The sequence below is a fragment of the Heterobasidion irregulare genome (assembly GCF_000320585.1).
Source record: "Heterobasidion irregulare TC 32-1 unplaced genomic scaffold scaffold_02, whole genome shotgun sequence".
Classification (NCBI taxonomy): Eukaryota; Fungi; Basidiomycota; class Agaricomycetes; order Russulales; family Bondarzewiaceae; genus Heterobasidion; species Heterobasidion irregulare.
Window position 1 is genome coordinate 1,959,230 of NW_009258198.1, and position 27,997 is coordinate 1,987,226.

General features: G+C 60.7%; 13 protein-coding genes across 13 annotated transcripts; 6 read left to right on the forward strand and 7 right to left on the reverse strand.

The window, feature by feature from the left end:
• Positions 1–135: 135 nt before the first annotated feature.
• Positions 136–2,029, forward strand: HETIRDRAFT_424904 (uncharacterized protein; the record flags this gene model as incomplete). The annotated part of the gene is made up of 7 exons (XM_009544303.1): positions 136–259; positions 321–523; positions 597–832; positions 906–1,062; positions 1,130–1,309; positions 1,365–1,630; positions 1,687–2,029. 7 exons carry the CDS (start codon positions 136–138, stop codon positions 2,027–2,029), a joined length of 1,509 nt encoding a protein of 502 aa, XP_009542598.1.
• A 300-nt stretch (positions 2,030–2,329) lies between these two features.
• HETIRDRAFT_60551 (uncharacterized protein) lies at positions 2,330–3,259 on the reverse strand. The gene is made up of 3 exons (XM_009543554.1): positions 3,123–3,259; positions 2,868–3,031; positions 2,330–2,786 (listed from the first exon to the last, which is right to left on the reverse strand). Exons 1-3 carry the CDS (start codon positions 3,217–3,219, stop codon positions 2,613–2,615), a joined length of 435 nt encoding a protein of 144 aa, XP_009541849.1. The 5' UTR covers positions 3,220–3,259; the 3' UTR covers positions 2,330–2,612.
• HETIRDRAFT_310033 (uncharacterized protein) lies at positions 2,361–2,603 on the reverse strand (the record flags this gene model as incomplete). The annotated part of the gene is made up of 1 exon (XM_009544304.1): positions 2,361–2,603. The coding sequence occupies one exon, from the start codon at positions 2,601–2,603 to the stop codon at positions 2,361–2,363; it is 243 nt and encodes an 80-aa protein (XP_009542599.1).
• A 683-nt stretch (positions 3,260–3,942) lies between the features above and the next one.
• On the forward strand, positions 3,943–5,398 carry HETIRDRAFT_309786 (uncharacterized protein; the record flags this gene model as incomplete). Its single annotated transcript, XM_009544305.1, has 6 exons — positions 3,943–4,245; positions 4,315–4,503; positions 4,563–4,653; positions 4,737–4,765; positions 4,845–5,030; positions 5,138–5,398. Coding segments are annotated over 6 exons (1,059 nt in total), but the record flags the coding sequence as incomplete, so codon positions are not given.
• HETIRDRAFT_457489 (uncharacterized protein) lies at positions 5,284–10,308 on the reverse strand (the record flags this gene model as incomplete). Its single annotated transcript, XM_009544306.1, has 4 exons — positions 5,284–6,227; positions 6,304–6,672; positions 6,989–8,793; positions 8,848–10,308. The coding sequence occupies 4 exons, from the start codon at positions 10,306–10,308 to the stop codon at positions 5,993–5,995; spliced, it is 3,870 nt and encodes a 1,289-aa protein (XP_009542601.1). The 3' UTR covers positions 5,284–5,992.
• Positions 10,309–10,625: 317 nt separating this feature from the next.
• On the forward strand, positions 10,626–12,504 carry HETIRDRAFT_448778 (uncharacterized protein; the record flags this gene model as incomplete). Its single annotated transcript, XM_009544307.1, has 7 exons — positions 10,626–10,890; positions 10,946–11,166; positions 11,209–11,347; positions 11,434–11,645; positions 11,689–12,010; positions 12,138–12,356; positions 12,413–12,504. The coding sequence occupies 7 exons, from the start codon at positions 10,626–10,628 to the stop codon at positions 12,502–12,504; spliced, it is 1,470 nt and encodes a 489-aa protein (XP_009542602.1).
• Positions 12,505–13,197: 693 nt separating this feature from the next.
• Positions 13,198–13,969, forward strand: HETIRDRAFT_407673 (uncharacterized protein). The gene has a single exon (XM_009544308.1). It carries the CDS (start codon positions 13,229–13,231, stop codon positions 13,481–13,483), a length of 255 nt encoding a protein of 84 aa, XP_009542603.1. The 5' UTR covers positions 13,198–13,228; the 3' UTR covers positions 13,484–13,969.
• A 215-nt stretch (positions 13,970–14,184) lies between these two features.
• HETIRDRAFT_448780 (uncharacterized protein) lies at positions 14,185–14,517 on the reverse strand (the record flags this gene model as incomplete). Its single annotated transcript, XM_009544309.1, has 1 exon — positions 14,185–14,517. The coding sequence occupies one exon, from the start codon at positions 14,515–14,517 to the stop codon at positions 14,185–14,187; it is 333 nt and encodes a 110-aa protein (XP_009542604.1).
• A 1,024-nt stretch (positions 14,518–15,541) lies between these two features.
• On the reverse strand, positions 15,542–18,819 carry HETIRDRAFT_457491 (uncharacterized protein; the record flags this gene model as incomplete). The annotated part of the gene is made up of 11 exons (XM_009544310.1): positions 15,542–15,669; positions 15,742–16,044; positions 16,154–16,223; positions 16,285–16,477; positions 16,528–16,639; positions 16,691–17,127; positions 17,183–17,382; positions 17,448–17,612; positions 17,667–18,443; positions 18,507–18,690; positions 18,742–18,819. The coding sequence occupies 10 exons, from the start codon at positions 18,817–18,819 to the stop codon at positions 16,005–16,007; spliced, it is 2,256 nt and encodes a 751-aa protein (XP_009542605.1). The 3' UTR covers positions 15,542–15,669; positions 15,742–16,004.
• Positions 18,820–19,124: 305 nt separating this feature from the next.
• On the forward strand, positions 19,125–19,637 carry HETIRDRAFT_308712 (uncharacterized protein; the record flags this gene model as incomplete). The annotated part of the gene is made up of 3 exons (XM_009544311.1): positions 19,125–19,381; positions 19,460–19,529; positions 19,584–19,637. 3 exons carry the CDS (start codon positions 19,125–19,127, stop codon positions 19,635–19,637), a joined length of 381 nt encoding a protein of 126 aa, XP_009542606.1.
• A 15-nt stretch (positions 19,638–19,652) lies between these two features.
• On the reverse strand, positions 19,653–20,774 carry HETIRDRAFT_457493 (uncharacterized protein; the record flags this gene model as incomplete). The annotated part of the gene is made up of 2 exons (XM_009544312.1): positions 19,653–20,447; positions 20,524–20,774. 2 exons carry the CDS (start codon positions 20,772–20,774, stop codon positions 19,832–19,834), a joined length of 867 nt encoding a protein of 288 aa, XP_009542607.1. The 3' UTR covers positions 19,653–19,831.
• A 185-nt stretch (positions 20,775–20,959) lies between these two features.
• Positions 20,960–24,361, forward strand: HETIRDRAFT_154385 (uncharacterized protein; the record flags this gene model as incomplete). The annotated part of the gene is made up of 7 exons (XM_009544313.1): positions 20,960–21,092; positions 21,243–21,813; positions 21,877–22,678; positions 22,743–23,543; positions 23,596–23,657; positions 23,716–24,157; positions 24,212–24,361. 7 exons carry the CDS (start codon positions 20,960–20,962, stop codon positions 24,359–24,361), a joined length of 2,961 nt encoding a protein of 986 aa, XP_009542608.1.
• A 104-nt stretch (positions 24,362–24,465) lies between these two features.
• HETIRDRAFT_141298 (cysteine peptidase C44) lies at positions 24,466–27,421 on the reverse strand. Its single transcript, XM_009544314.1, has 11 exons — positions 27,214–27,421; positions 27,002–27,150; positions 26,363–26,942; positions 26,009–26,299; positions 25,846–25,948; positions 25,639–25,789; positions 25,527–25,568; positions 25,378–25,454; positions 25,197–25,315; positions 25,094–25,133; positions 24,466–25,024 (listed from the first exon to the last, which is right to left on the reverse strand). Exons 1-11 carry the CDS (start codon positions 27,377–27,379, stop codon positions 24,916–24,918), a joined length of 1,827 nt encoding a protein of 608 aa, XP_009542609.1. The 5' UTR covers positions 27,380–27,421; the 3' UTR covers positions 24,466–24,915.
• Between the last annotated feature and the right edge of the window lie 576 nt (positions 27,422–27,997).

A 27,997-nucleotide genomic window follows, 5' to 3' on the forward strand; every position in this document is an offset into this window, starting at 1 on the left:
GAAAGAGATCGCAAGAGTGCAAGATCCGAGTTCGCATGACTAGATCCGGCGTCTTAAACGGGTTGTCAACTTGCCGGTGATTTCCTCCAATTTCATATTTGACATTTCATTTCTCTTTCCTCAACCTGAGCGATCATGGACCCGAGAAAGGACGCCGTTCGAAAAGCAGTGGTCATTGGGGCAGGACCTGTCGGCTGCCTAACTGCAATGTCTCTAGCTAAGATGGGCTGGCAGGTCGACGTATTCGAAGCGCGTCCAGGTGGGTACACATTTGGCCGTATCACGCCTTCCGTAACGTGTTTTCTTCTATCTACACCCAGATATGCGACTGTCGGCCTCCAAGGCTGCAGCCCAGCAGAGATCCATCAATCTTGCCATATCATCGCGCGGCATTGCGGCACTGCAGGCCGTCGATTCAGCAGCAGCAGCCCGCTTTTTGAAGACCGTCATTCCCATGCGCGGTCGAATGATACACGACATACATGGTATTCAGCACAGCCAACAGTACGACCCGGATGGCCAGGTAAATCAGCTTTTCTCACGTGCAAACTCTTCCTTGACGTCTTATGAGCCGTATACTCTTCTACGCTGACAAGTGTATCAATTCCATTGATCGTGCCCTTCTAAACGAAGGCCTCCTGGAGGAAATTTTAGCCGTGCCAAATGTTCGCGTTTTCTTCCAACGCAAGGTCTTGTCTGTAGACTTTGACCGTCGGCTGATGACTGCCCGTGACGGTGATGCGAATACGGATTTCGAAATCCCTTTTGACTTCTGTGTCGGCGCTGATGGGAGTTTTTCGGTCGTCCGGCGCCAATTGATGAGAGTTGTCCGGTACGCTCCGTACTTCTGCTTCTGCCGTCGCCGAAGCCGATGGTGTCTTCATCCTCTTTCCCATGTACGACAGAATGGATTATCAGCAAGAATATATACCCCACGAGTACCTCGAGCTGAAAATACAGCCAGGGAAAGATGCTGATGGTAGTCCGACTTTCCTCCTTGATCCAAATCATCTCCACATATGGCCTCGTCACTCCTTCATGCTCATAGCCTTACCAAACAAGGTGAGACTTTTTATAAGCAGTGCCTAATGCCGCCGAGCGCCGAGCATAATGGGACGCCCTTACATAGGATATGACTTTCACTTGCACCCTGTTTGCGCCGACTTCAGAGTTCGAACTTCTCAAGGATCCAGACGCAATTGTCGCATGGTTCAAGTCCTACTTTCCGGACGCGCTTGCCTTAATTGGCGAACGCCCCCTTCTGGACTCGTTTACGAATAACCCTCGCAGCTCACTCATTTCCATTAAGGTGCGCTTGCCACCTTGTTCCATTCATCCCTCCGAACCCCTTAAAATCCTGTCAGGCGAACCCATATCACTACAAAGACCGCGCTATCATCCTCGGAGACGCGGCCCATTCTATGGTGCCTTTCTACGGACAGGGCCTGAATTGCGGTTTGGAGGATGTCCGAGTGATGAGCGTCATGTTACAAGAGGCCAACATCGATCTCTCTGCCCGTCGCGAGTCGGACGAGTACGTTGACGAGCGGCTGGCGGGAGCCCTGAGCCGGTACTCCAACACGCGGCACGAAGATCTGCTTGCCATCTGCGATCTAGCGATGGATAATTAGTGTGTGGATCTTCCTCTCTTGACCTCCTTGATTGCTGAATCGTTCTCTCTCAAAGTGTCGAGATGCGTCATCTGGTGACGACGCCAGCATATCTATTCCGGAAGGCGTTGGACAACGTCCTTTTCTCACTAGGCTCACGCCAGCGGTTCACTTTGGCTTCCCTTGGGCCGATGCTCTCCCGTATACCTTTTCCTTCTAGAAATCCGAGCGGTTGGATTCCGCTGTACACGATGGTCACGTTCCGCCCGGATATCAGCTACGCGACCGCAAAAAGAAAAGCCGTACAACAGACTGAATTATTGACGAATGCGGGCATTTTGGGGTCGGCGGTACTAGCGGCTGCGAGCATGGGTTTGACGTGGATGGCGTTATTCCATCGCACGCGAAGGCAGCTGTAGAATGTTTCGAAGTTATGATAGATAGGGGCACAGAAGATATTTCCCCAGGAAAATGGCTACGTACAAAAAACCCGAATTTATTTCCGAAGACGACGCACTCGGGACCTGCCTCCCCGCGGTGATTGATGAGCATGATTCTTGGGAAGATTCTTGCGAATCGGCATGTGGGCAGGGATGAGAAGCGGTGGACAGCACCGGCCCTCACCAGCGCACTTGCCAAGATCTGCGAACGATCTCGGCCCCTTCGACGTTCAACGTTCAGCGTTGACCATTTCAGTTCGTACATGCGGCGAGATTGCTATGAAGACACCGAGTTCATCAAAATATAAAGCTACGAGAGAGGACGACGATAACAAGAGGAGTACACGATATGAAGACGGAGGCAAAAGAAAAATACGATATTAGACGGCAACAACTTTGACAAGACAAGGTTCACATAAGTAATCGGGACGGGGGGGATCGAGGGACACCAGCTTTCGTATGGGTTGTGGTCGTGAGGGGGAGGAGGGGCAGTACAGGCGAAACCCGTCCATATCGAGAGGGGAGACTGAAATGGGACGATGGATCCTATCATAAGACGGTGTCACGCTGACTTTGGGGGACGGCCCCGCTTCTTCTTCGCGCTCGCATCTGGGGCGGTAGCCTCCCCCGCATCCTCAGACACAGGCTCTATAGGCTTGGGATTTTTGGGAGGCCTCCCCCGCTTGCGCTTGACGGGAGGTTCGCCGGAGGCTCCCTCTTCTTCTGGTTTCTTGGGCTGCGAGGGCGAGGTAAAGAGGGGGGGGGAAATTCGATCAGTCGAGCGAGCGAGATATGCACTCTAGGTCGCACGACATACTTTGGGGGGTCTGCCTCGTTTCCTCTTTTCTCCGGTGGAGGGGCCCGCAGCAATTGACGTTGGAGGGGCGGCAGCAGTCGCGCTTTTCTTGTTTTTGCTGCCCTTGGGACGCCCGCGTGAGCGTTTCACAGGAGGGGTTGTGGCGGAATCAGCCTTGTTCGCGCCTATAAGGAACGGACGTTGGAGTTGGCGAGACCGAATTCGACGCGTCTTATCGATCAACAAGCACGCTGGATGGGGACTGAAGGCACTGACCAGAGTCGTCATCGGGACCAGTCTGGGCGGCGTCGTCGAGTTCATCGCCCACTTTGTTATCGTCTGCGATGTCCTCGGGGGGAGGGGAGGCTGACATGCCCTAGCAGAGGGAGGGAGGAGTGGGGAGGGAGGGGTTGGTGAAGGGCGGGGGCAAAGGAGTGCGGTAGAGTTTGCCCTCGTTTTAATGAATATTTCGGCACGCCGAAATAGAGTTCTTTTCGCGTGTATTTCGACCAATTCTGAGCTGACTTATTATCTTTCCACATTCTTCCTGGGGGTCTGGGGACACTCGTACGTAATTAATTAAATACCCTTCACTCAGGTCGAATATCCCATTTCTGGTTATCGTCGCGGCCAGCGTTCATCTCGCTCTAACCCTTGTCGACCTCTGTTTGATGGTCGCTCATCGGTCCTGTCCTGTTCACACCCCAGGGGTGATCTCAGCCATCGAAGGACACGTCTTTACGATTCTCGGCGTTCTGATGCATCATCAGACACCGCAGGCTATCCCCAGCCGGCGAGGGAGCGTGTATCGTCGGGTGGACGCCTCACCTGATGTTGGTTATGGTCGGTGGAGTGCTGCCTCCATCTCGATCGATGCGAGTGTGCGGCAAGATCCCGGCATGCGACTGGCCTATGGGAGCCTATGGGCTGCTTTATTCCTGGTAAGGAAACTGACGACCGGGTAATTGAGTCGCGGAGCCCAGAACAGGCTACACGGAGCCTGAATCGGATCTCACGGTGCGCCACAAAGCGTAAGACGCCGGAGACAGGAGGCGGTGTCACGCGCGCCGTCACAGATCAACGTGTCTCTGGTTCGATGCACTCCATTCCCTTGCACTCCTCCCTCTGGCCGTTGCTTTCCCTCTTCCTCGCCAACGCACTCACCGTCGACGCCCGTGTCGTCCACTCGCTCCCGGAGGACCCCTTTGCCTTTCCAAAGTACCGCGTCACCTTTCTGAACGGCCTCCCGCTCCAGAACGACACCGCAGAGCGCTGGATCAAGGATGGTCTGCGCGGCGGCGAGCTCGAGTTTCTCGACCAACCATGGCACGAGGTGCACTGGGATGGCTCCCGACCGCTGAAGGAGATCGGCTCGGGCCAGACAGAGGCAGAGAGTCAAGTCTGTACAAGCACTCCGTCATGTACCTCGTGGCCCCCCACTTACATCTCGTGAATGAATCCTTGTCAGACTGCCGCTTCTCACATGTCTTCCCATTCTCTGGAATTCATGAAACTAGGTCCTCGGGATTCGTATCTATGTCTCATACCCCCCTCGACGGTCGAACAGAACTCGCCTGCTCCAGAGGACTCCCACACAGAGTGGACGCCCGCTCAGGGCTGGTCCTTGCTGCAGCCTCTCACGGGATCCTGCATCTACGTACGTCCCTCCCTGGGCCTCAGCCCACCGCACCGCGCAATTCTTGACGCGGCTGCCAGCATCGACAAGGCTGGTTCACATACGCCTACTGTCACAACTCACATGTCCGCCAATTCCGAGAGGTGATCCCCTCCCACCCAATCGCACCCGGTAAGCGGGCATATTTTGGGCCTGACAACAGAACACTTATGTTTTTGGCCCTTTTTGTTTCTGACGGCTTCTTCGTTGCCCAGGGAGTTACGAAATAGAAGAGGACCCCGACGTAAGCCTTGGCCGTTGTCTCATTTGTTCGGAGATTTATCATCAACATTTGCATCAATTTATCTTTCGTCATCCACCAGTCGGAGGCCTTCGACTTGGGCAGGGCGCCCAGTGCGCTCGAGCCGGGTGCAGACCTGTCGGTCGCAGAGCGGGCTGCGGCGAACCTCGAGCTCGCGCGCAGCGCAGGCTCCCGCTACCTCGTCCAGCGGTGGGGCGACGGCACCGTGTGTGATAAAACCGGGAGGCACCGCGAAATCGAAGTGCAGGTGCGGCTATTTTCCACTCGCGCTTCTCCGCCGCCGCCTGTGCGCGTGTGAACTCACGCTCGCTCGCTCGCATGCACACACGCTCCCTACGCCCCTCTGCCGTGCAGTTCCACTGCTCGATGACGACGACGGACTCGATCCTGTTCGTGAAGGAGACCAAGACGTGCCACTACGTCCTCGTCGTGAACACCCCGCGCCTGTGCGGCGAGCCCGGGTTCAAGTCGCGCATCGATCAGCGCGAGGAGGCCCTCGTCCGCTGCCGCGAGGTCGTCGACGTCCTCCCCGCGGAGAGGGTGGCCATCCCGGAGGCCGATCACCCGATCAAGCTCCCCCCGCGCGGCCCCAAGCGCGTTCCCCCTCCCCCGCCCATCGACGGGGGCGCCGCGCAGCCCGATGGCGCGCCTGCCGCTGCCGCTGCCGACGACGACGAATACGACGACGACGATCATCCGCAAGGCGAGGACCTCGACGACGCAGACGGTTCCGTGGACCATACCGCCGTCATCCGCCGCACGCTCGAGCGTCTCCTGGAGCGCGACAACATCCTCGGCGGCGAGGGCGCGCCGCGCGTCGTCGTCGAGGAGCTGGACGACGGCGAGATGGTGATCGAGTTCTTCAGCGAGGTCGAGCTGGACGAGGACACGCTGGAGGACGGCGGCGGCGGCGCAGAGGGGGAGCAGGCGGACCGCGCGCGTGCCGGGGGCGCGCCGGACAACAAGGCGATCGCGGAGGCGCTGCGCAAGGCGGGCTACGAGCTGTTCTCGGACAAGGGCAAGACGAAGCCAAAGGCGAGGTCGTCGCCACCGTCCCAGCAGCAGCAACAGCAGCAACAGCAGCAACAACCGAAGGGCAAGGCGAAGAGCAGACGGGGCCCGCCCGTGGCCCGTGGCCGACGCCAGGCGCAGGCGGGCCAGGGCAGAGACGAGCTGTGACATGTCGCATCGGTAGCACACCCATTGTACTTATTTCATGCGCGCACGAGCCGTGGTCTCTACGCTGGATCGTGCCCGATCGATATCGTAGAACCTGCCGTCGCCGCCCGACGCTTCTAGGTCGCGCCAGCGCAAATCCCAGGCACTCGCTCGATCGCCGCCGCTCGCACGTCCGCGCCGTCGAGATCCCGCCCGCACGTCGACCCGATCGCTCGATCGTCCGCGCGGCTTGAGCTCGAACAAGCAACGCAGGACGCCGCTGCCGCTGCAGGCGCAGTGAAAGAAAGACCGCGGAACGTCCGTTTTTTTAATTGAATGCTATGGGTTTGTAGTACTATTACAGAGCACTGTGGAGCAGGCGCGCTATCATAGGAGGGGATACGGGTACGGAATAGATAAAAAAAATAGCAATCTCGAGAGACTGCGAGAGGGAAAGAAGGAAGGAGGGAAGACAAAGAGATATAAGGGCGGGGCGGGTAGCTTTTCTAAACCCCCCCGCCCGCACACGCCGCCCGGGCGGCGCGCGGGAGACGCACACGGGGCGGGCGAGGGCGGACGGGCGGGCGGGCGAGGGTGGGCGCGGCGAGGGCGGAGAAGGCGCAAGGTGCAAAGGAAGGCCGCCGCGCGGGGAGTGGACACGAAAGGCAAGTAGGCAGGCAGGCGGGCGAATGTATGGATAGTTGTGGGCGGAGGGTGCGGGCGGGGGTAGTCTAGCGCGGGCGGAGGGCAGCAAATAAAGGAAAGGCGAACGCCAAAAAACAAATAAATGGGAAGAGGAAAACAAGGCAGAATAGGAAAAAAATAGAAAGAGAGATCACGTTCGAGAGATACGTATCTGGGGACATATGGGACAAGATAGAACATATGTGCACAAAGGGCTCGCACGCTCGCGCGTGCGGGGCCCCTTCTTGTTAGTTTCTGCGACCGACCGGCGTCGTCCGTATCCATCCTGCCTCTCGCCTCCGCCTCCGCCTCCGCCTCCGCCTCCACCTCCGCGCACACACGCCCGCCTCGCGCTAAAAGAACCTCCGCTTGTGCTGTTTATCGTCCACGGCGACCTTGATGTGCGTATGGTCCGACAGCACGCCGGCGCCGAGCGCCGAGCACGGCACGATGCTCTTCAGCCACGCGTCCCCGTCGTCCTCCTCCTCCGGCGCACAGTCGTGGTCCTGGCACGTCCCAGGCGGCGTGTCGATCCCGCTCGCGCTCGCGCTGCCACCCGCGTTCGTGCCGTTCAGCCCGCACCCGCAGAGCAGGCCCGAGCTCTTCCCGCGGCCCTTGAGCAGGTCCGTGAGCGTGCAGCGCGCGGCGGGCTCGACGAACAGCATCCGCCGGATCGCGGGCCGCGTCTCGCGCGGCAGCAGGCGGAAGATGGACTCGGCGCCGCCGATCCCGCCGTGGAACGTCGCGACCGACGCCGCGCTATCCGCGCGCGGGCGCGGCCCGCCGCGGCTCACGGTCGCCCGCCGGCCGCCGCTCCGCGTCGACGCCGCGTCCTTCTCCTTCTCCCCCGTCTCTTCCTTGCCCTCGTCGCCACCGCCGTCACCGCCGTCGCCGCCGCCGTTCGCCTGGCGCTCGTCCTGGTATGCCTTTTCGACGTCGTCGCGGTCCTTGACCGCGCCGAGCACGCGGTCGACCTCCTCGCGCTTCTGCTCGTGGCTGGGCGCGAGCGGGCTGTGAAACGGCGCGCCGCGCATGCGCGGGGAGAGGAGCGCGGCGGCGGGCTTCATCGTCGGCGTCGGCATGTCGTCCGCCTCGGCGCCGGGGTAGCTCATGCCGATGGCGATGCCGGCGCCGGCGCCCATGAAGAGCGGGCTCATGTGCGGGGAGGACGGGAGGGACTCGGTGGACGTGCCCGGGCGCGCGAAGATCTGCACGGACGGGTCCATGTCCTGCGGGCTCTCGGCGCGCGGGAGGCCCGCGGCGAGGAGGACGGGGAGCGTCGCGGTGGAGCGCGAGACGCCGACGGTGGCGGGGAGGAGGCGCCCCGCGAGGCGCGAGGCGGACGTGCCCGAGGCGTCGGACGAGCCCGAGTGCGAGTCGCGCGAGGGCGCGGTCCAGACGGAGGGCTCGGTGTCGGAGGCCTCGGAGACGGAGCGGGTGTCAAAGGCGCTGCTGGAGATGGTCGAGGCGTCGGTGATGGACGCGCGGCTGGCGTCGTCGTCGTTGTCGTCGTGCCGCGGTGGGTGCTGCAGCGAGGGCGAGGGCGTCGAGGCGGACTTGCGCGGGGAGAGCGAGGGCACGTTGGCGGTGAGGAGGGTCTGGCTGCTGTGGGCGGCGCCGTTGCCGTTCACGCCGAGACCGCGGTCCGACAACGACGACGACGACGACAACGACGAGGGCGGGAGCGGGAGCGGGGCGGTGGCATGGCGCCTGGGCTCTGGCTTTTGGGAGAGTTCGGGGTGGGTGTTGACAAAGGCGCGGAAGCTGGGGTCCGACTTTGGGTCGGGGATCTTCCAGGGGAAGCGGCGGAGGATCATGCAGATGAAGATGACGGCGACGCTCCAGACGTCCGTCTTGCGGGGATCGTAGCTCTCCTGGGCGAGAACCTCGGGGGCGAGGTACGGGTCCGAGCCGACGACGCCGGTGGCCTTCTGCTGGGCCTTGCCCGGATAGTGGAAGACGGTGGCGGTGCCAAAGTCGATGAGCTTGACGACATTGTCGGTCGTCATGACGCAGTTGTCGAGCTTGAGATCGCGGTGGGCGAGCCCCATCTCGTGCAGGTACTCTACGCCGTCACAGATCTGGCGGAAGACGCAATAGATCTCGGGGCGGCACATCTTGCCGGACATGACGACACTGAAGAGGTCGTACGGCGCGTACTCCATCACCTATGCACGGGGGATGAGCGGGTTGCACGGACGTCGCGCGAAGAGCACCGTTACCTCGTAATAATGCCCGTGGTCGGACACGATGTCGACGGTCTCGATGATGTTCGTGTGCTTGAGGGTGGAGCCGACGCAAAACTCGGCGGTGACCTTCTTCTGGTACTCCCTCTCTGACTCGCCGGTGCGCTTTGGGCGGAACTCCTTGACGGCGAAGATGTGGCCGCCGTTCTTGGAGCTCGCCTTGATGAGGCGGACGGTGCCGCCCGCGCCGGAGCCCAGCACGCGACCCCATTTGCCGTATTTTTTGGACAGGTGGGCCTGGGTGGCCTCGGAGAGGGAGGTGATCGGGTGCTGGCCGTGGGCGGCTGCAGCGGTGCCGCCAGGAGTGAGGAAGCCCGAGGCGCGGGGAGAGGGGGCGCGGCGACCATGGGAGTCGTGCTTGTGCTTGTGCTTGTGCGGGGAGGACTGCCGGGACGAGGGCGCGTGGGCGGGACCGTCGTGAGCGGGGGAGTGAGAGCCCTTCCTGCTGGAGCGAGCGGAGAGCGACGGGGACGGGGACTTGTCGATGGGCGGGCGGTCGCTGGGGGGCTTTATGCTGGCGGCGGGCGACTTGTCGTCCTTGTGCCTGTCCTTGCGCATGAAGATGGTGGAGAGCTTGTGATCCTTGTGGGGCTTGAGCTCTGGGACGGGGGTCGAGCCCGAGGCTGTGGAGGGCTCGGGAGAGGCATTGGAGCGGGGTGGGCTCGGGGGCTGGGTAGAGGGCTGGGTGGACGGGTGGCTGGAGGGAGCGTCGGAGAGGAAAGGATTGTCCGAGTCGTGGAGGTGAAGGAGGATGTCACCGGGATGAAGATAGGGCTCTGCGGGGGTGAGATTAGCAGAGACGGGTGCGGTGGAGGGGACGTGGGGATTGTGATGGTGGTGGTGGTGGTGGTGGGGATGGAGGAAAGCGCTGTGGTGGTGGGGGATGTGGTGGTTGAGGAAACGCTTGAGATCGTGGAGGGGCCCTGGGAGGTGCTTTGTGGCCTTGAGGGTGTTTGTCGTCGGTGGTGGGGGGTCGGGGTGGTCGGGAGGGGTGGGGGAGAGGTGGTCACGATCTGGGGAGGGCGGTGGAGGAGAGTCGCGGGGGGTGGAGGGGGTTGTTGTGGATGTGAGGAAGCCGAGGGACTTTCTGCGAGAGGAGAAGCCGAGGCGAGAGGTGACGGTGGAGTGGTCCGTGTTCTGGGACTGCATGAGGGAGGGCCGCCTGGGCGAGAGCTGGGGCTGGGGCGTCTTTGGGGCGAGGAGCGAAGACGAGCGGGAGGGAGAGGGAGCCTGGGGAGGGTGTGAGGGACGGGGCAGCGGGAGGACGGTCTCGAGAGACGTCACCTGCTCCTGGAGACTGGGGTCTGTGTCTGCAGCGCTGGATGCATTGGGTGGCAGGGCGGACGCAGGCGGTGGGTGGTCAGGACCGGGCTGGGCGGGGAGCACCTGGGCCGGGACCTGTGCGGGCGGGGGGAGGGCAGCCGCGGGGGAGGGCATGGTCGAGGTCAAGCAGGCCTCCCAACCCGCTCCTCCTCCCACAAACACTTCAATCCCCCCCGGTCCGGCAACCGTCCCCTTTCGGCCGTCTCCCCCGCCCGTCACCGCACCGCACCAGGTCTTTCCAGCCACCTCCGTCGACGACTCCTCGGCGGTCCCGCCCTCCTCCCGTGCTACTAGCGACTCAGTCCGCTCCACGCACCACCACCACCACCACCACCACACCTGTTTTTTCTTCACTTTCCGTCCCTCTGTGCTTTTTTTTTCCCGGTGCTCCATTCCACGGCGTGCGTGATCCTTCTCCCGTCAGCAGTGCCATGCACCGCGCCAACCGTCAGCGCGTCAGCAACCCCCTCCCATCCGACCGCTTACGCACCCTCCCACGACACCTCTCTTTGCGCCCTCCCGCCTCCCAGTCCCAGACACACTCCCTCTCAGCCCCTGCCGCCGGCATCTCCCCATCCCACCCTCACCCATCCGTCCCTTCCCACATTACCAATTCACTCTCCTTCCCCACACAGCTCGTCCCTATCCAATCGCCTCCCCCGCTCATCCTCCCTTCACGACACTCGATGCTACGCTGTCAACCAACACCCATGTTCTTGTACATAACTCCCCTCGGACCCTTGCATAATAGACCCGTCCTTGCCTTTCCAAGCCTCTCCTATCACTGTCCCACATGTAACAACGCTTACCGCAGCCAATGCCGGTCCTCGGCCTATCGTCCCTTCCGCCACCCATCCCATTGGACGCCCTGCTCGCTCGCAACTCCTCAAAATAGCCCTGACGTCTTTGCGCTGCCCCTGTCCGCCCTCGCTCGCGCTCTTTTCGCCGTTTGCGCACGCAACAAACATCCCTGTCCAGCCCTGTCCCAGCCAGCTGCTGCCAGTCGTGACGTAGCGCGCGTCGCGCGACGAGCGGTCTGATCTGCCAGCCCGCGTCCCAACCCAATCGCGCCTGACGCGCACCCGCCCTGACATCATGCATCACGCCCCGGCAAGCGCCCAGCGCTCAGATCGCCGCAACGTGCGCCCACAGCGTCACGCCACGCAAACCGCTGCAGTCTGAAACCCCGCGCCCACACCGCACCCAGACCTGGATCTAATACACGAGTACGGCGCGCAGCGCGCACGATAATACGTCCCCTCTGCCGCGCGCGATCGCCACATCCGTCCCCCCTCCACTTTTTGGCACACGACGCGCCGCGATGGGCCGCCCACGCCGCATCTCTAAGCATCACTTCTCTATCGCATTCCTATCGCACCAGGCACGCACGCACGCTCGCGAAGCACGACCCCGCGAGCTTCGCCCTGCTTCGTCCTGCCTCATCCGGCAATGTACGCCCGGCCTCCCTCCCCAGACTTCCGGCCGACCTTCTAGCTGCAAACTCCGCCCTCGACAACCGCTTCTCCGCACGCCTACAAGCCTCGCCACACTCCGCCACACCCCGCCAGCCCGCGCAGCCCAATCGGCAGCGATGCCGCGCTTCTAACTTGCGGGATTCTGCACGGCTTCTGCCCGTCGCGCGCTGTATTACTCGAGCGCCGACTCCACCCGACGCCCGATAATAAGCCCTTCGAAGCCCTCGGAAGCCCGTGGAACGCCTTCGAAGACGCGACGCGACGCGACGACGGGCGCTCACGCGACCCCACACGGCGCACGCCTTGGGCAGGTGCGCGCCCCCGCGCTGGCGCCGTCCCCCGTTCGCCCGTTCGCCCGCTCGCCCTCTGAAGCTCCTTTGAAGCCCCCCCAAACCTTCCCAAGGCTTCCGACTGCCCCCTCCGCTCACAGATGCCACGTTCGTTCATCTCTTTCGCGGCATCTCCCAGCATCTCACCGCGAAAGGAAAGAGAACACGCTCGGTGGGCGGTATTCGAGCTTAAGCTTAACTCTGCGCGCGGACGCATATGCGCCCTCTGTTGACTTGTGCGGACCCTCGCCACGCACGCGCGTCCCATTCGTCGACCCGCTCGTCCCCATCGTCATCGTCACCGTTTTTGTCGCGTTCTCCCCGTCCTCTCAGCGCTCGGACCCGCTCGCAAGAGCTTGTGGGCACAGGACGGATCCGCGTCTGGGACGCGACCCGGCGCCCGCCGACGCCCAGACGTGCCTCCCACGCACGATCCCGACCTGCAGCGTGTTTTCGTGCGGCGTGCGAGCGTGCCTAGCAGCGGCCTCCGACGCCCCCGTTTCTGATCTCGCGCGTCGCCGCGTCGCCGCGTCGCCGCTTCTCGCCCTTCCGTCCAGCACGCTTCGCCGCACCTGCATCGCCGCCGAGCGTAATTACGCCTCTCCTCCCCCGCACTGCCCGCGATTGGCTCGGCGCCGTGCGCACTGGGCAGCCAGACGACGACGACGACGCTTCGGGCACGTGCGGGCGTGCGTACTCTGCTCGATGTGGGAGAGGCTCGAGTCCTCACGTGACGCTACGACGCTGCCGGTCGGTCGACCGGTTTTCGCCCGCTTTGCTTGCCCGCCTGCCTGGGACTGGCGGCGCGGATCGTGCGCATTGTGTGTTGTTAGCTTGGCGCGACGACGGGACGACGGGACGACGGGCGCGCGCACTGCAGGCGTTCGGTCGGTCGGTCGGTCGGTCGGTCGGTCGGTCGGTCATCGCGGGGTGCGAATCACGACAACAACGGGTCGGCCTCAGTACGTGACATTCTGTCCTTGGCTTTGCACCGCTCCACGACTCGATGGGCACAATCCGTGGACCGTCGCGTGACGCCGGCGGGGACACCTGCGCGCGCGGTCCGTCGCAGTCGCGGTTCGTCGCGCGACGGAGGGGCGCGACGCCAGAGCTCGCCAGGACGGAAGACGGGCCACGGTCAGTCAGGGCGCGGACACCAGGCTCCGCGAAGCCTGGCGGACCACGTATTCAAGGGTGCTTGTGTCTGGGATGTGGTAGGTTATGAAGTGCATGACGCTCGCGTACGTCCCTCGACGCGTCCGGCGCGTCCGGCGCGCCCTCCGCCTGCCGTCTGAAGTGCGTTCTGCGCGCACTGCCGTGCGTGCTTGGACGTGTGTTCTGCCACGCGGGTGGCGCCGTATCGCAGGGGGGAACACGCGCCTGACGGACAACTCGGTACACACCACCGCCCCCGACAGACGAATCGCGAGTCGCGAGTGGACGGTCGTGTTTACGTGCGATCGCACCCTCGGCCCCCCGCGGTGACTCGGCCATGCCATGTCGACTGCCGACCGAAGAAACGGCCCAAAACCCTACCTAACGCATATAATACATGCGTACACACGCACGCACGCACGCACGCACGCATGGCCGCAACGCGGGCTCAATGTTCAAGCTTATCCGAGCGCTGGGCAACACTGCGCCCATGGCCTGCGGCGGATGCGCACGGTCGCTGAAATCGCCATTGGCCATCTGGCGGAGGCGTATGATGCGCTCTAGTGCTCCGCCACGTTCCCAGCTCCTGATAACATTGTCACACAGTCGCCGACGGCCCACGGGTCATCGCTGGCGTGCGGTGACAGCATCGCACGTCGCGATCAGAAAGAAGAGAGAGAGAGAAATGCGCGGTGTGCGAGCGCATGAGCAATATTCTACATAAACCTCCTGTCGGCAGTGCGCTCCAGGGCGTCTGATAAGCCCGTCCTGTTGTATGTCACGACCATGAGTACAAAAAAGAACATTTGCAGCTGCATTTGCGAGCTGGTGACTCTCTCTCGGGGCGCGCATGGTCGGATGGGGCTCCACGACCGTTTCGAGATCTGAGCCACGCGCGGACGTCGAAAGATATTAAACGCCAGCGAGCCGGATAGACAGTTGATGGATGTAAAGAGCGTCTCGGCCATCGCGGATCATCACCGCGCTGGACCGTCAGCATCCCTCCTCCATGGCAGCGCGCGCACGCAAACTCAGAGAGGAGCCACAGAGCGCAGCATCACGCGCCAGCGCGCCCGGGTGCTGACAGAGAACCGAGAAAGGAGGAGAGGAGGGGAATCGTCCGTGGAGGCGGGACTCCTCCGATCGCGTGCGATCGCGGCGAGGGTGACGATTTGGCAGAGCCCCGCGGTGGCAGCGCCGTGGTGGATCCGTTTGGAGCGCTCGGAGAAACTGCGAGTTGGCAGGCGCGTCGGTGGCCGCTCGCGGAATCGGACAGCAACGGACAGCGATGGGTCGACTTTGGGCACGCCAAGGCGACTGGGCGGAAGATGGCTGCGAAAGATGTCGGGCTCTGTGAGACCCATCGTGCGCTTTGGGTCTTGGCGCACCCTGCGACAACTCGCCTGCGCGGCCAAGCATTCGTGCGCGACGTGGCGACTGGCAGATCTGACAGTGTCTTGACGCAGCAGCGAGCGGATCAGTGCTTGCAAGCGTAGTAGCCAGCGCCGGATCTCCCGTTTCCAGCGATCTGTCAAGCTTCAAGGTTTAGTTGTGGACGAGCGACAGATGCGACGCGGCCCAGAGCGGTATGATAAGCAGCGGTCATTGGAGGCGCGAGGCTAGCGAGGCGGCGTATGTACAAGAACGGTGTCAAGCATTCCAGCGAACGACTCGGGGATTCTTGGCGTCTCATTCGGAGTGAATTGCACGCGTCCGTAGGTGAGTGATTGACGTGCCGGTGTCCATGTCGACTCGCGCCGTCTGGGAAGGCCAGCCGCAGAGGGATGAAAGGATACGTACCAGCCATATCAGTCTAGCAGCGCAGGAACTGTCGATGTATGCGCACGGCCAAGCCTTCGTGACAGCACCGGGGCAAATCATCTCGCGCAACAATCTTCCGAAACCAGACAGGCAAAACATGCAAGCCGTCGAATCCGGTCACCGTGGGCATCGAGAATTATGAGGCCCGAGGAATGCACAAGGTCATTCAAGAGACTCCAGATTGGGCTAGAAACGCTCCGGCGCAATGCTTGAATATAGAAAGTCTGGATGTCTGCACGAGCTGTCCATGAAGGAATGGATTATTCCATGCAAACATGCGCATTCCTCGACGCGTAGTAGCCTGATGAGAATCGCATGAGGACTGAGCACCACCCCGGACTTCAACGGCCCCGAATGACTCCTATGAACCAATCGTGCTTAACTGTGCCGTGCCGTCCGCATCTCCGAACCTAACAAACGTCCGAAAGGTAACAAGATCACCCACGAGGACCCCGAAGCCGCGTGCAAGCCAACGCACAAGGACGACCGACGCGCGAGCCAACTGAGGCAGAGACGTAGGCAGAGTGCGGCTGACCGCGAGTCGTCTACCAGCTGTTCAGAAGACGTGCTTTTCCAATGCGCATGCAGGCAAGAAGGGCCGCCTCGCCCGACTCACCGACATGGCATCATTATAATGCATCGGTACACTACACAACATGCAAATGTCCGTCCACTAATATGATCCCCGAAATACTCTGGCATCGCCGAACAGCACACATCGATTGAATCAGAGAACGAGCCAGCGTTGGATGTCAGAGCAGACACACCTCTCGAGTCGCCATGACGCCCAACGCCCGCCTGCCGTGACCTGACACAAAGGCTTATCCTTGGTCGTCCGCATCCCTCTTCCGCTTCATCTCCCTGGACACCTTGTGTTGCGCCGACTCGTGTCGGGCAAGCTCAGGCGGGACTTTGGACACCGGGCTCTTCGATATCTCTGCCAAGGGGGGAAAGCGCACGATCAGATCAATACCAACACCAAAGCGGGATTCCAGAGGCACGAGAGAGCACTCCGGCAGATATATTTTGCCTATGAAGTTTGAAGTTTCGTACCTTGCTTCAGTTCGTACCTGTCGTGTGGGAAAGAGAGATGCTCGTTAGCGCAAAGGTCAACGAGGAACCATGAGTCGAGAAGGCGCTCCATGCGGCGCGAAAGCGGGTAGGACAGGACAGACTCACATCACTTCGTCATCATCGTTGTTGAGGAAAGTGATCGCCGTGCCCAATTTTCCAGCACGTCCAGTACGCCCTGTGGCAAGGCACGCCCTCAGTATCACGAGCCATGAGTGAGATATAAAGCGCATGCATACCGATACGGTGGACATATGCCTCGATCGTGTTCGCCATCTGGAAGTTGATAACGAGCGAGACGTCTTGCACGTCGATACCACGGCCTGCGAGATCGGTGGCCACCAGGATATCGGCCTCGCCGGTGCGCAGTGATTGCAACGAGGCCTCTCGCTGTTCTTGGTTCTTCCCAGAGTGTAGGGTCGAGGCACTCCACTGCAGCAATATTTGAAAATATTTTTTGATAGAAATGACAGGGTACGCACGCCTGCACGAGAGAGGTCTTTCGCGACCATATCCGCTGTCTTCTTCTGATTGACGAAGACGATGATCGGCGACTGGAAACCCCCGCTGTTGAGGATCTCCAGCAGCCGCTGCCTGAAGCATACTGTCAGCATCAGAGAAACAAACTGTGAATCGAACACGCACTTTTTCTTCTCGTCGCCAATAACAAACTCAACCCGCTGTTCGACCGTGTCGACGGCCCTGCCAGCCTCACCGATATTGATGATCGCCGGCCGTTTCAGATACTTCCTCGCCAACCGCTCCACAGCGGCGGGCATCGTCGCGGAGAACAGCGTCGTGACGCGTGTGCGGCCCTTCTTGACCATCGTCTCGCCGTCGACCTCCATCGCCTCGCCCTGCTCCTCGCCCTCCATCGTCTCGGACGGGAGCTTGTCCAGGATGAACGTGAGGTCGACTTCGAAACCGAGGTGGACCATCCGATCCGCTTCGTCCATGACTACGTATCGGCACTGGGACAGAACGAGGACGTGGCGCTCGAGAACGTCCTTCAGACGACCGGGGGTGGCGATGATGATCTCTGCACCCTCGCGCAGATTAAATTGCTGCTCTTCAACGGCTCTCTACACGACAGAACGATCAACGGAGGGCAACCAACATGAATGCGCAAGCACATACCCCTCCGACGATGGACACGCATTTAAAGCCAAGATGTGTCGCAAACTTTTGCGCCTCGCTCTCGATCTGCTGCGCCAACTCACGAGTCGGCGCCAAGATCAACGCATAAGGGCCCAGGTGCCTGTTCTCATCCGTGAACGCAGGCAATTTCGAGATGAATGTCAGCATCGGGATGACGAACGCCGCTGTTTTGCCGGAGCCTGTTCATTCATTCAGAGTGTGAGACACCCTGTAGATCCCAGATTCGATGGTTGAGCGTACGCACCGGTTTCAGCGATACCGATGATATCACGATTTTGGAGACCTATTGGGATAGCTTGGCGCTGGATGGGCGATGGATCCTTGTATCCTATTTTCTCTATGACTTCTAGGATTGTCGAAGGGATAGTCGATTCTACCCAAGATCGCAGAGGATGCGGAATGTTGCCACCTGCGAACCTGGGTCAGCGAAGCAGAAAAGGTTGTGCACGTAAAGACGACGGACCTCGAGCCGCAATGCTGAAATCCTCTCGGAAAATACGCCAATCGCGCTCCTTCATCTCGTCCAGAGGCTTGTCCGTCCAATGCCGGTCGTCATAGCCAACCTTCGAGGCCTTCCTACGCTCCATGGGATCCGCGAGGTTTTTGTCCACCTCACCGCCTCTGGATGCACCGCCGCCGCCGCTGCCACCACCACCACCGCCATCGTCCATGCCCGCAATATGCCCGCGCCCAAACATGACCTGCGCGCCCTGTCGATGGATGCCGGCGGCGATGGGCGCGTCCGCTGCGAACGTGTCCTCCTGCTCGTCCCAGTCGAACACGAACTTGCGGTCGTTCATCTTGCGGATCTTGCGCTTTTTCTTGTCGACGCCGAGGTAGCGCGAGCGGATCGCGGACAGGTCGTTCTCGGTCATGGGAGGGGCGTAGGTCGAGCCGTCGGGCGCTGGTGTAGAGGAGGCGGACCCGGGGCCCGAGGAGGGCCCAGAGGGGGGAGGCATCGAGGAGAATGGGGCGGGAGAGGCTGTTGAAGACGCGGAGCCGGAGGGTGCGTCCTTGCTGCGGTCTGCACGGGGGCCTGTCGGCACGCCTGGGTAGTTGGGACGTCGTTCGTCCTGGCCTCCCCGTCTATCGTCTTGGCCTCCTCGTCGATCATCCTGACCTCCGCGTCGATCATCCTGGCCTCCGCGTCTATCGCCCTGGCCGCCACGCCTGTCGTCCTGACCTCCTCGCCTGTCCCGACGTCCATAGCGGTCGCGGTCGCGGTCATAGCGGTCGTCATCTAAGCATCGAGAGAGAGACTCGTGAGCGCAGGGAAACACGTTGCAAAGCGGTGGGCACTCACAACGCCCTCCGTACCTGCTACCTCCGCCTCTATCCCTCTCCTGGTATCTAAGCGCGTCAGCCTCCCGCTCTAGCGTCTCCCTGTCCTTCCGTACAGCCTCATCCCTGGCCTTCTGCTCCCTGATTTCTTGCGCGCGCTGTGAGATCGCGAGCGTCGCCCGCTCCTCTTTAGAAAGGAATTTGGGCTGCAGATGGGGATTCAGTCAGCCTGCTTGGGGAGCGAGAGAGGGGCGCACCTTTGACGCAGCCTCTTTCTCCGCCTTTTGCTTCTGCAGCAGGGATTCGATGGAGAGCGGCTCGGGTTTGGAGGCCATTGCGGAACGTAGGTCGTTCGGGCGGTGACCGGCCTGCACCCGACGCCACTCGCCGGCCCTAAAGCTCACGTGCCGCGAGTCGCGTCTCGAGACGCGTTTCTCTTCCGCTCATCCGCCTCATAAGTCCTCGATTCCCGCGCTCGCACTTCGAAATGGCAAATAATGAAGACGCTCGCTTGTCCTCATCAGACGTCGTGCCTTTGCTAGACGAAGAAGACGCCATCAGCGAGCAGGTGAGCCTGCTCGCCTGTCTCCACCCCTTGCGTCGCGCGAAGGCGCTCTGCTTGGTATGCAGTCGCTGATCGATGATCGATCCCGCGCGCATATGCAAATCGCAGCTCGAAGCCTGCCTCAAGCACATCTTTGCCAAATACTGCACGCCCCGTCCGAGCGCGTCTGCCACAGGGGCGGGGCCCGCGCTCCTCTCGCCTCCCGAGGGGGCCTTCCTTTCCCCTGAAGGACTAGACGCGTGGGCGCGTGATACCAACGGCGAACCCTTCACCGAGGAGACCAAGGAGGAGCTGCTGGAGTTCATGGATGTTACCGACGACGGCGCGCTAACGTGGGTCACCCCCCCAAACCTTTTCACAGTATTTTTAAGACCGCGCGCTAAAACTAACGCCCGTGGGCGATCGCGCAGCTTCAAGGGGTTCATGCAGGTGTATCAACTACAAACGGAGAACGACGCAGAAGAGACATGGAAAGACCTGGTATGTCATCTGCTTGGTCACTTGGCCGAGCTCATGAAGCCTGTTTCCCCACAGGCGGCACATGGCTTTGATCGAAGCCTGCGGCTGACCGTCGATCCACCACTGTAACGTACTGTATCGCCGGTGCATCTTCCGGTCAGAATGTGAGTGCTGCATCGGTGGACCAAGTCGCCACCCTGTCCGTGTGTTGGAACGTAGAGAAGCATTGAGCCACGATGCGTTCCGGCGCGAGGGCACACACAGGAGCAGACGCTCTACCCCCGAGTGAAGCCGATCGCTCGATGGGACTGCGGTACTGCCGTTCAGACAAGGTCCGACTCAGGGAAAGAAGAGCGTTTTAAGACGAGCTTCCACAACTCTACGCCCTCCCAATCATCGCGGGCCCAGCGGACGCCGCCCTTTGCCATTGCTTTCGCGAGTTTGCGATGGGGGACGCGCTCCACGGCGAAGCCCCACAGGGTGCTAGCCTCGGTCAGGGCGCGATCGATGACGGCGGAGTCCCTGCGTTCGATGCACAAGTACACGGGCGGAGGGCGCGACGCGCCTGCGGCGATAGATTGAGTGCTGACGGCGTGAAGTGTGCGAAGCAGCGGGGTGACGAGTGCGGGGGAGTAGAGGGTGTCGGAAGAGACGATAAGGTCGAAGGGAGGCCTGAGCGAGGCGTTTGGGGCGGTAGTGATAGCATGTGAATCGGCGGACGAGGGGTGCGCACGCGGTGACCGGGACGCGATGGCAGATGGATGTGACCAGTCCCAGTCGCGTGGAGATATAGTCCAGTCGAGCTCACGTATTTGGATGGCTCCGGGGGAAGCGGTGGAGGGGGGTGGGTTATTGAGTATGTTCGTGCGGAGGACACTCGAGACGACCTGTTCTGTGTCGGTGGCGAGAACGTCGCAGCCCAAAGAACGCAGGGCCAGCCTGGAAACGGAGGGGTGATGGTCGGGGTGCTGCTGCTGCTGGTGCTGGTGGGGCAGGAGAAGGGCGAGGGACGTACGCAGTAAGACCGATGCCGCTGCCGAGGTCGAGAGCTGCAGGGCGGGGATGTGTGTGATGTGTTCGGGGAGAGCTGAGAAGGGAGGGGAGGTAGAGGGAGAGGCACTGGGCGCCCAGCCACAAGGCAGTGCCGTTGGCCTGGCCGTCGTCGAGCTGGCGGAGGGAAAAGCGGGCGTCGAGGAAAGGATAGGATAGAACGGCGAGATGCTTGGTGTCCTGGGCTGGGCGGGGAGAAGGATCCATCTCGTTCATATCTCGTGCGCTTGCAATCCTTCACGGTCGTCGCGGCTGCACGTTGTCTGCATGTAAACACCCGTCCGGCCGTCCAAACACGTTTCCTCCTTCCTCCTCGTCCTCCTCGTCCTCCTCGTCCCCGTCCTCGTCCCCGCCCCCGTCCTCGCTGCCCTCGTCCCTCCCTCCTCGTCGCTGCCCTCGCCATGAAGGCCCTCTTCAGTCGCCTCAACCGGGGCCTCTCAAAGGACAAACCCAAGGACGGCCCAGATCCGATCCTCCCCTCCTACCCAAAGGAAAAGCTCCAGCTCCCTCCCCTCCCCGACTGGCCCCCGAATCGTGCAGCAGCAGGCACGCCCTCGTCGCTCGCGTCCTACAAACCCCTGCCCGACATCTCATCACGCCCCCTTCCCCCCATAGATGAACCCCTCCCCCCCTTCCCCCCCGACTCCGACCCCCCGCGCCCACCGCTCTCAGACGTCCTCGAAGAACCCTCGCAACCCCCCGCCGCCGTATCCCGCGTAGCGTCCCGCGCAGAACAGGATTCCGCAGGCCGCAGCTCCCGCAAGACCGCCAACGGCAGCGTAAGTACATCCAACGGCAACCAAGACGTCCAGAAGAAGGTCGCCTTCATCTCTCCCCCGCCCACCCCCGCAGGCCTCAACAACGACCGTCCCCTGCCCGCCGACGGCCCGTCAGCTCCCGCAAAGGCAACCACATCGCGTTCTCAACCCAAAGAGACCCGCGGATCCACCTCCACCGCAGCCTCTGCCTCCAGGGCCGACGTCGGCTCCACCTCCAGGGCTAGCAACACGACCGTCAAGGCGACCTCGACCCGCAACGCTACATCTCCATACCCCCAGAAAGGTTATGCCGATGCCGCCTCCGTACACCAGTCCCTGCGCTCAGGAACGCCGTACTCGCAGCGCTCCGCGACGGGCAGCGTGATACCTCCTGCCTCGTGGAGCGAGGGCGCCGAAGAGGATCTCGTCTCCAACTTGGGCCCTCGAGAGCGCACGCGACAGGAGGTCCTGTGGGAGATCGTCGCCAGTGAAGAGAGGTATATCCCTCCGTTTTCTTTCCTAGATTCGTTGCGTGTGCGCGTTCGTTGACCCTCTCTCAGATACGTCAACGAGCTCATCAAGCTCAAGGACACGTTCATCGTTCCGCTTCTGCATCCATACTCCACTTCCCCGGTCTCGTCGCCCACCTTGATGGACTACGACGACTATGCCCGCATCGACTCTCCCTTAGAATCCGTAGACCACTTGCCCATCGCCTCTCGTTTCCTCTCACCGACTGGTTTTCGGTCCGATACCCCAACCGCACCCGACACGGCTTCGAAAAAGGACGACAAGGACAAGGACACGCCCAACATGGACACGGAGTCCGTCAACTCCGACGACGAAGAGAACGACCAGATGGGCCAGGGCTACTCAGCCTCCCGTCAGAGACCTCCCGGAGGCCCAGGTTTGTTTTCTTCGAAACAGGGCCATCGATCGCCTTACGGAGCCGCACCACCGCGGAGCGGAGGCAGGGATCCGTCCGTCCCTTTCCCTTCCCGCTCACACCAGTCCTTACCACCCCCTCCGCGCATGAACCCCAGCGCGTCCACGACCTCGCTCGGCCGCCAATCCTTCATGGGACCCACCCCGTCCGAGCGGGACCGAGAACGCAAGTCCGCAGCGACGCCCGCGAGCGGTCGCGGCATGCTTCGAAAAACAAAGAAGAGCCAGACCACGGCGGACTACACCGTCAACGGCGGCGTCGCGCCCCATCAGCTGCCCGACGACTTGCGCCAGTGCTTGGAGACGATCGAGCGCAGTATATTGGAGGGCCATCTGAAACTCAACGATGGTCTCCGGAAACGCTACGATGAGCAATATCCCCTTGTTCGATCTCTGGCTGATGTCTTTGTCGCGAACGTACGTTGCTTTCGCGTCCGGGGCTCTTGTTTCTCACGCGGACTGACCGTTCCGTTCCGAGCAGTCCCATATCCTGCGAGGCTATGCAGACTACGTTCTCCATTTGGAACGAGCTCTGGAGCAAGTCGAGGACGTGCTTTCGACGGCGAGCGCGACCAAGCGGCCAAAGAAACAAGACGCGGACGAATGGCTCAAGGTCTGCACCTTCCTGCAGCGGCTCGAGGCTGATGCCGCGGAGAAGGGCGAAACGGGGCTCGCGATTTCATTATCGAAGCCCTTCCAGCGTCTCCTCAAGTACCCACTCCTCTTTCAAAACCTTCTCTTCCACACGGACCCGTCCACGTTCGAGTACGAGAGCACCCTGCAGATGGTCGCGGAGGTGGAGACGATCGTACGCAGCATCGAGGACGAAAAGATCCAGAAAGAGGAGCGGGACAAGACGCGGGACGTGTTCGCCCGCATCGAGGGGCTCGATAAGGTAAAGCAGCTCGCGGTTCCCAAGCCCTCGCGGGTACTCAAGGAAGAGCGGATACTCTCGGGGCTCGGGCAAGAGTCTTTCAAGTCGACCTCACCACCACCCGTGACCGGCCCAAGGGCCGTCAAGGGCAAATCGTCGTTCAAGCGCTTCAGCGATGCGCTCCAGTCGGGCGCGAACGGCGTGGGGGGGAAGAAAGATCTGTGGTTGGTCGTCTTTAACGACGTCGTGCTCCGATGCCAGAGGGTGGGGACCACATCGCTGCCGTTGGGCAGCGCGAGCAGCGCTCGGGCGAATTCTTTGCCGGAGCTGCAGGGCAAGGCCAAGTATGCTACCACCGGCCGGAGAAATTCTCATGCGAGGCCCCGTAATCTCTACAAGTTCATCAAGGTACGTTCTGTGTGCGAATCAGCGCGTGTGTCGTCTCCTCAGCTCTGCACAGATCGAGCAGTGGGCCATCGGAGATGTCGCACAACCCCGCGAAGGCGTCGTATCGATGGAAGAGTGCGTGAAATCTTCCCGCTAGTGTGAGAAAGTGACCGAACCTCAACTTTTTTGACAGCGTCGTGCGGACGCGAGCGCAGGTGCACTCCGTTCAGCCAAGGATAGTCCCCATGCCCGAGGATGACGAGGATGGAGGGATGGATTCTGACGACTCCGATCGCAAGAGCAAGATGAGCTTCTCCTACTGGGGCGCGGACAAAGTCACCCTCCAAAAACCCCTGGTCAAGCCCAGAGCGCCGGTGGGCGTGCACGGCGCGCGGCGCGGCGGTCCCGCTCTGCCCTCGGGATACTCACGAGAATCTTCTGCTAACGCCAAATTCGGCAACCGTCTGGTGTCCGCCGAGTCCGCCGCCGCACCACGCCCCGCGAGTCGTCGGACACAAGTGACGCCCACCGCCCGACGGCCTGCTGTCTCGGACGACTCGCACTCGGCCAAGGTGACGGTGACGAGACCGGCGTGGGACAAGAGTACGCGCTCCGCTGCTGCGGGAGCCACCACCGTCACCACTACCACCACCACATCTACCGCCACCAGCACGCCTGGCCCCGCCAAGCGCTCGCGCAACCTGTCTCAGAACAGCGCCGCGACCCGCGCCACGACCACCTCGAACAAGATGCTCGCCTCGCCGGCGCCGTCCGAGGACTCTGGAGTGGGTCTCTATCGACAGATGATGGCGCAGGATCCCTCGCTGAACGCCGCCTAAGCCATAGATACAAGTCTTCCCCGTACACACCCACAGACTCACGCACGCTCATTCTTAATACTTTTCTCAACGTCTCCTTCGCTCTCGTATACCGCCATATTTTTACCGGAATTTCTGAGCTCTCCTCCTTCCGCGCCTCGTGCCATCCCCCCCTCAGACCTTGGTATCGCCATCTTCTCCATGCTTGCAATGTTCCCGTTCCTGCCTCTATCGATTGCCTCTTCCTCTCGGTTTATGACATTAAGTACTCTTGTTATATGTTCTGCAATACCGTACCGTACCTATTCTTTGCATGCTCTCGCTATACGAATGTTTTCACATCTTTTCTTTTCTTTTTTGCCGCCGCCGCTCTGCAGGCACAGGTATCGTGCCCACACTCCCTCATCTTTGCCCCGCGCTTCGCTCGCAACGTGCTCATACTCGTAAACATGTTTCCATTTCCTACGCCCTACCTTCGTCGTCACTCTCTTGCTCGAACCATCGGATCCGGCTTGCTCTCTTCAACCCTTTCTTAATAATCTATACTTGGTCTAGACATTGACTGTACCACCATATTATGCCGCTTTTGGATCGACTTGGCTCGGTTCATACGCCGCGTTGTGTATGCTGACACTTCTCCCGCTAGGGTCTGCAGCGCAGCCCCAGTCTCCCCGCGGAATCCACCTTTGCCAATAACGATTAATATCAAACCTGTTCATGAATGCTGTTTGATTGTTTGTGACGAGGACTTACCGGACGGCGGTCTGGGACGCAGCTTCGGACATGAAGAGGCCTGTGTCGCGACGGTGAGGAGCCGACTTCAGGGTGGGGAAGCTACGGCGGAGAAAGAACCCACCATCGAAGACGTCGCGGATGTAGTAGCCCTCCTTCGTGTCGGGCACGTCCGATGCCCAGCGCTCGTGCCTCTTTTCAAAGACGTCGTCGGAGATGACGCTGTCGGCGTTGGCCTTTATTCTGCGGCGGCGCGGCGAGCGGTGAGCGGTGAGAAACGGGCGCACGGTGCGGTGAGGGCGTACCCGTCTATCCAGGAGTAGCCGACGCCGTCCGAGAACTGCTCCTTCTGTCTCCACAGGATGGACCGAGGCAGGTATGGCTGCGACGAATCAAGGCAAGAGGTGGGTCAGCCATCATCATGCGCTCGGACCGCGAAGACCCGGGGGCGAACCTTGCCGTTGGGTGCGATATCGAAGGCTTTGCGGATGATGTACTAAACGGTGCAGCTGTGTCAGAACCCCCAGCGCGCGCGCTCGAGGAGCAGACGGGAGCGCGAGACCGACCTTTTCCATTTTGGGGCGGCCATCCTCGTCGACCTGTTGTGAGGCACCCTTGCTAAACATCTTCTCCTTAGCGTCGGTGTTCAAGGCAACGTCCAGGAAGGCCTTGTCAAGGAAGGGGACGCGTGCTTCGAGGCCCCACGCCATCGTCGACCTAGAACGTCATTTGTTATCAGATGGACGAAGCAGCGAGCAAGGGACCGTCGTCACTTGTTGGCGCGCAGGCAGTCCGAGGTGTGCAAATTCTTGACACGACGAATGCATTCTTGGTGGAACGATCTGCTGTCGGGTGCGGCGTGGAAGTAGAGGTAGCCTATGGAAGGATACTCTTCAGAACAGAACGTCGTCGACGATAGGTAGAAGGAATTCCAACCTCCGAAGATCTCATCGCTCCCTTCACCGCTGAGAACCATCTTCACGCCCATCGCCTTGATCTTTCGGCTGAGGAGGTACATGGGCGTGCTAGCCCGGACGGTGGTGACATCATATGTCTCTAGGTGGTAGATTACGTCTGGAATGGCATCCAGACCCTCCTGGACGGTGAATACATACTCATGGTGGACGGTGCCCAAGTAGTGGGCGACCTTGCGAGCAGCGATAAGATCAGGGGAGTTCTCGAGACCAATAGAGAAAGAGTGCAGCTGAGGCCAGGCAGCCAGCGTGGCTAATGCGAGGCGGAGTTTGTGAGCCAAAAGAAAAACCCTCAAGAGGTGAAAATACAACCCACCTTCCTCAGTGACGTCTACAGAAGGGATGATACCCCCTGGAGGCGACGCCGGACCGTTCTGGATCTCCTCCAGCTTCTTTTTCCGCGCCTCGTACTGTGCAAGTGCGACTTTCTCTGTCTCCCTCGCAGCAATAGCGGCGATTAGGCTGCTATCCAACCCACCGCTCAACAACACGCCGTAAGGAACCTCCGACATCAACCGCTTCCGCACCGCAGCCTCGAGGGTTTCGCGGAGGAGCGTGAGGTCGGCCTTGTTAGTCGGTATTGACGCGTCCGGTGCATCTGAGTCGCCATCCCACCATGAAGGGGTGTAGTATCGCGTCGTAGAGTTGTCGTTGCTATCGTAGACGTGACCCGGGGGGAATGTGATGATTTTGTCGCACTCATCCACGAGGGCCTTGAGCTCGGAGGCGAAGAAGACGGCGCCAGGTCTCCGCGAGCTCCAACCTTGGTAGAGCGTGGTGATGCCGATGGGGTCGCGAGCGGCGATGATACGAGGAGGAGAGACAGACTCGTCGAGGAGGACGAAGGAGAACATGCCGTCTAGGAGGCCGCACAACTCCGTGCCATGTTTCTTGTACTATAGTCGAAGCACGAAATTTAGTCATGCGAAACTGATGAGGAGAGAGGATCGCGCACGAGAGGGAGGATGACCTCGCAGTCAGAGTGTGTCTTGAATTTATAGTCAGAGCTGACTGTGGTTCTCAATTTTATGTGGTTGTAGATCTCTCCATTGACGGCGAGGATGAGTTTCCCGTCCTCGCTCACCAAAGGCTGAGCGCCGGTGTCTGCATGTCAAGAAAACGCATCGTCAAATATCTGCGGGCAAGTCCCGAGCATCAGTTACTCGCCGACACCGACGATGGCCAGACGTTCGTGAACGAGGCAAGACTGTTTCCCGACGTAGCACCCGGACCAATCTGGACCGCGATGGCGCTGCTTCTTGGACAGAGCGATGAAACGAGCTCTGTCGACGGAGGGTTTTTCAAGACCATGTACGGCAAAGATTCCACACATCTTGGGCTGGGAGAGAGTGTTGTAAACAGACCGGCTCGACCAGCTCTACTTTTTAATTCCTGCCCAATGACTTGCAAGTGACTCGCCCGGCTTCGGCTTCGCCCGAGATAAGATAACTCAACGAGGTCTAGATCTTGAAGCCAGCTTAGAATCCGACGGTCGTCCGAAATACCAATTAGCACACGAACCTCGGCTGCACACGGCGAAGTGTTTGCGAAGAAACCCCCTGACGGAATGCTCATCCAAAAACTCCTTCATTGTTGGTGGGAGTGTCAATTGGTGGGAGTGTCAATTAACCAAGTGGAGCTCATTATATGAATCGTCGTAGTGCCGGACTTCAAATGAAATGTCAACATTTCAGCAAATTAACATAACAGATATCTGAATGTTGAAATAGAAAATTCACATCACATACTATGACCGAAGGGTGCATTGAAAGAGCAAGATGATTGATCCGACCAAAAAAGCACAGCAAGTACTCATTCTAAGACGATGGCTTACAGGTGCAAGGCATCGCCAGAGCTCTGCAAACCGTCAATACCTAAGAATTACAGGGACGAACAAGACATTTAAAGATTCAATGCATGTGGCGACTCGTATGCTGAGAGGAACATTCCA

Bases quoted from the DNA above. Each gene is read 5' to 3' on its own strand.
- HETIRDRAFT_60551 (XM_009543554.1), bottom strand. From the start codon at position 3,219: ATGTCAGCCTCCCCTCCCCCCGAGGACATCGCAGACGATAACAAAGTG. The intron at 3,032-3,122 runs GTCAGTGCCTTC...CGTTCCTTATAG, and splicing joins TGGTCCCGATGACGACTCTG to GCGCGAACAAGGCTGATTCC. The intron at 2,787-2,867 runs GTATGTCGTGCG...TCGCCCTCGCAG, and splicing joins AACGAGGCAGACCCCCCAAA to CCCAAGAAACCAGAAGAAGA.
- HETIRDRAFT_407673 (XM_009544308.1), top strand. From the start codon at position 13,229: ATGACGCTCGCGTACGTCCCTCGACGCGTCCGGCGCGTCCGGCGCGCC.
- HETIRDRAFT_141298 (XM_009544314.1), bottom strand. From the start codon at position 27,379: ATGTGTGGAATCTTTGCCGTACATGGTCTTGAAAAACCCTCCGTCGAC. The intron at 27,151-27,213 runs GCGAGTAACTGA...CTTGACATGCAG, and splicing joins TCTGGCCATCGTCGGTGTCG to ACACCGGCGCTCAGCCTTTG. The intron at 25,790-25,845 runs GTGACGACGGTC...ATGACGTTCTAG, and splicing joins GACTGCCTGCGCGCCAACAA to GTCGACGATGGCGTGGGGCC.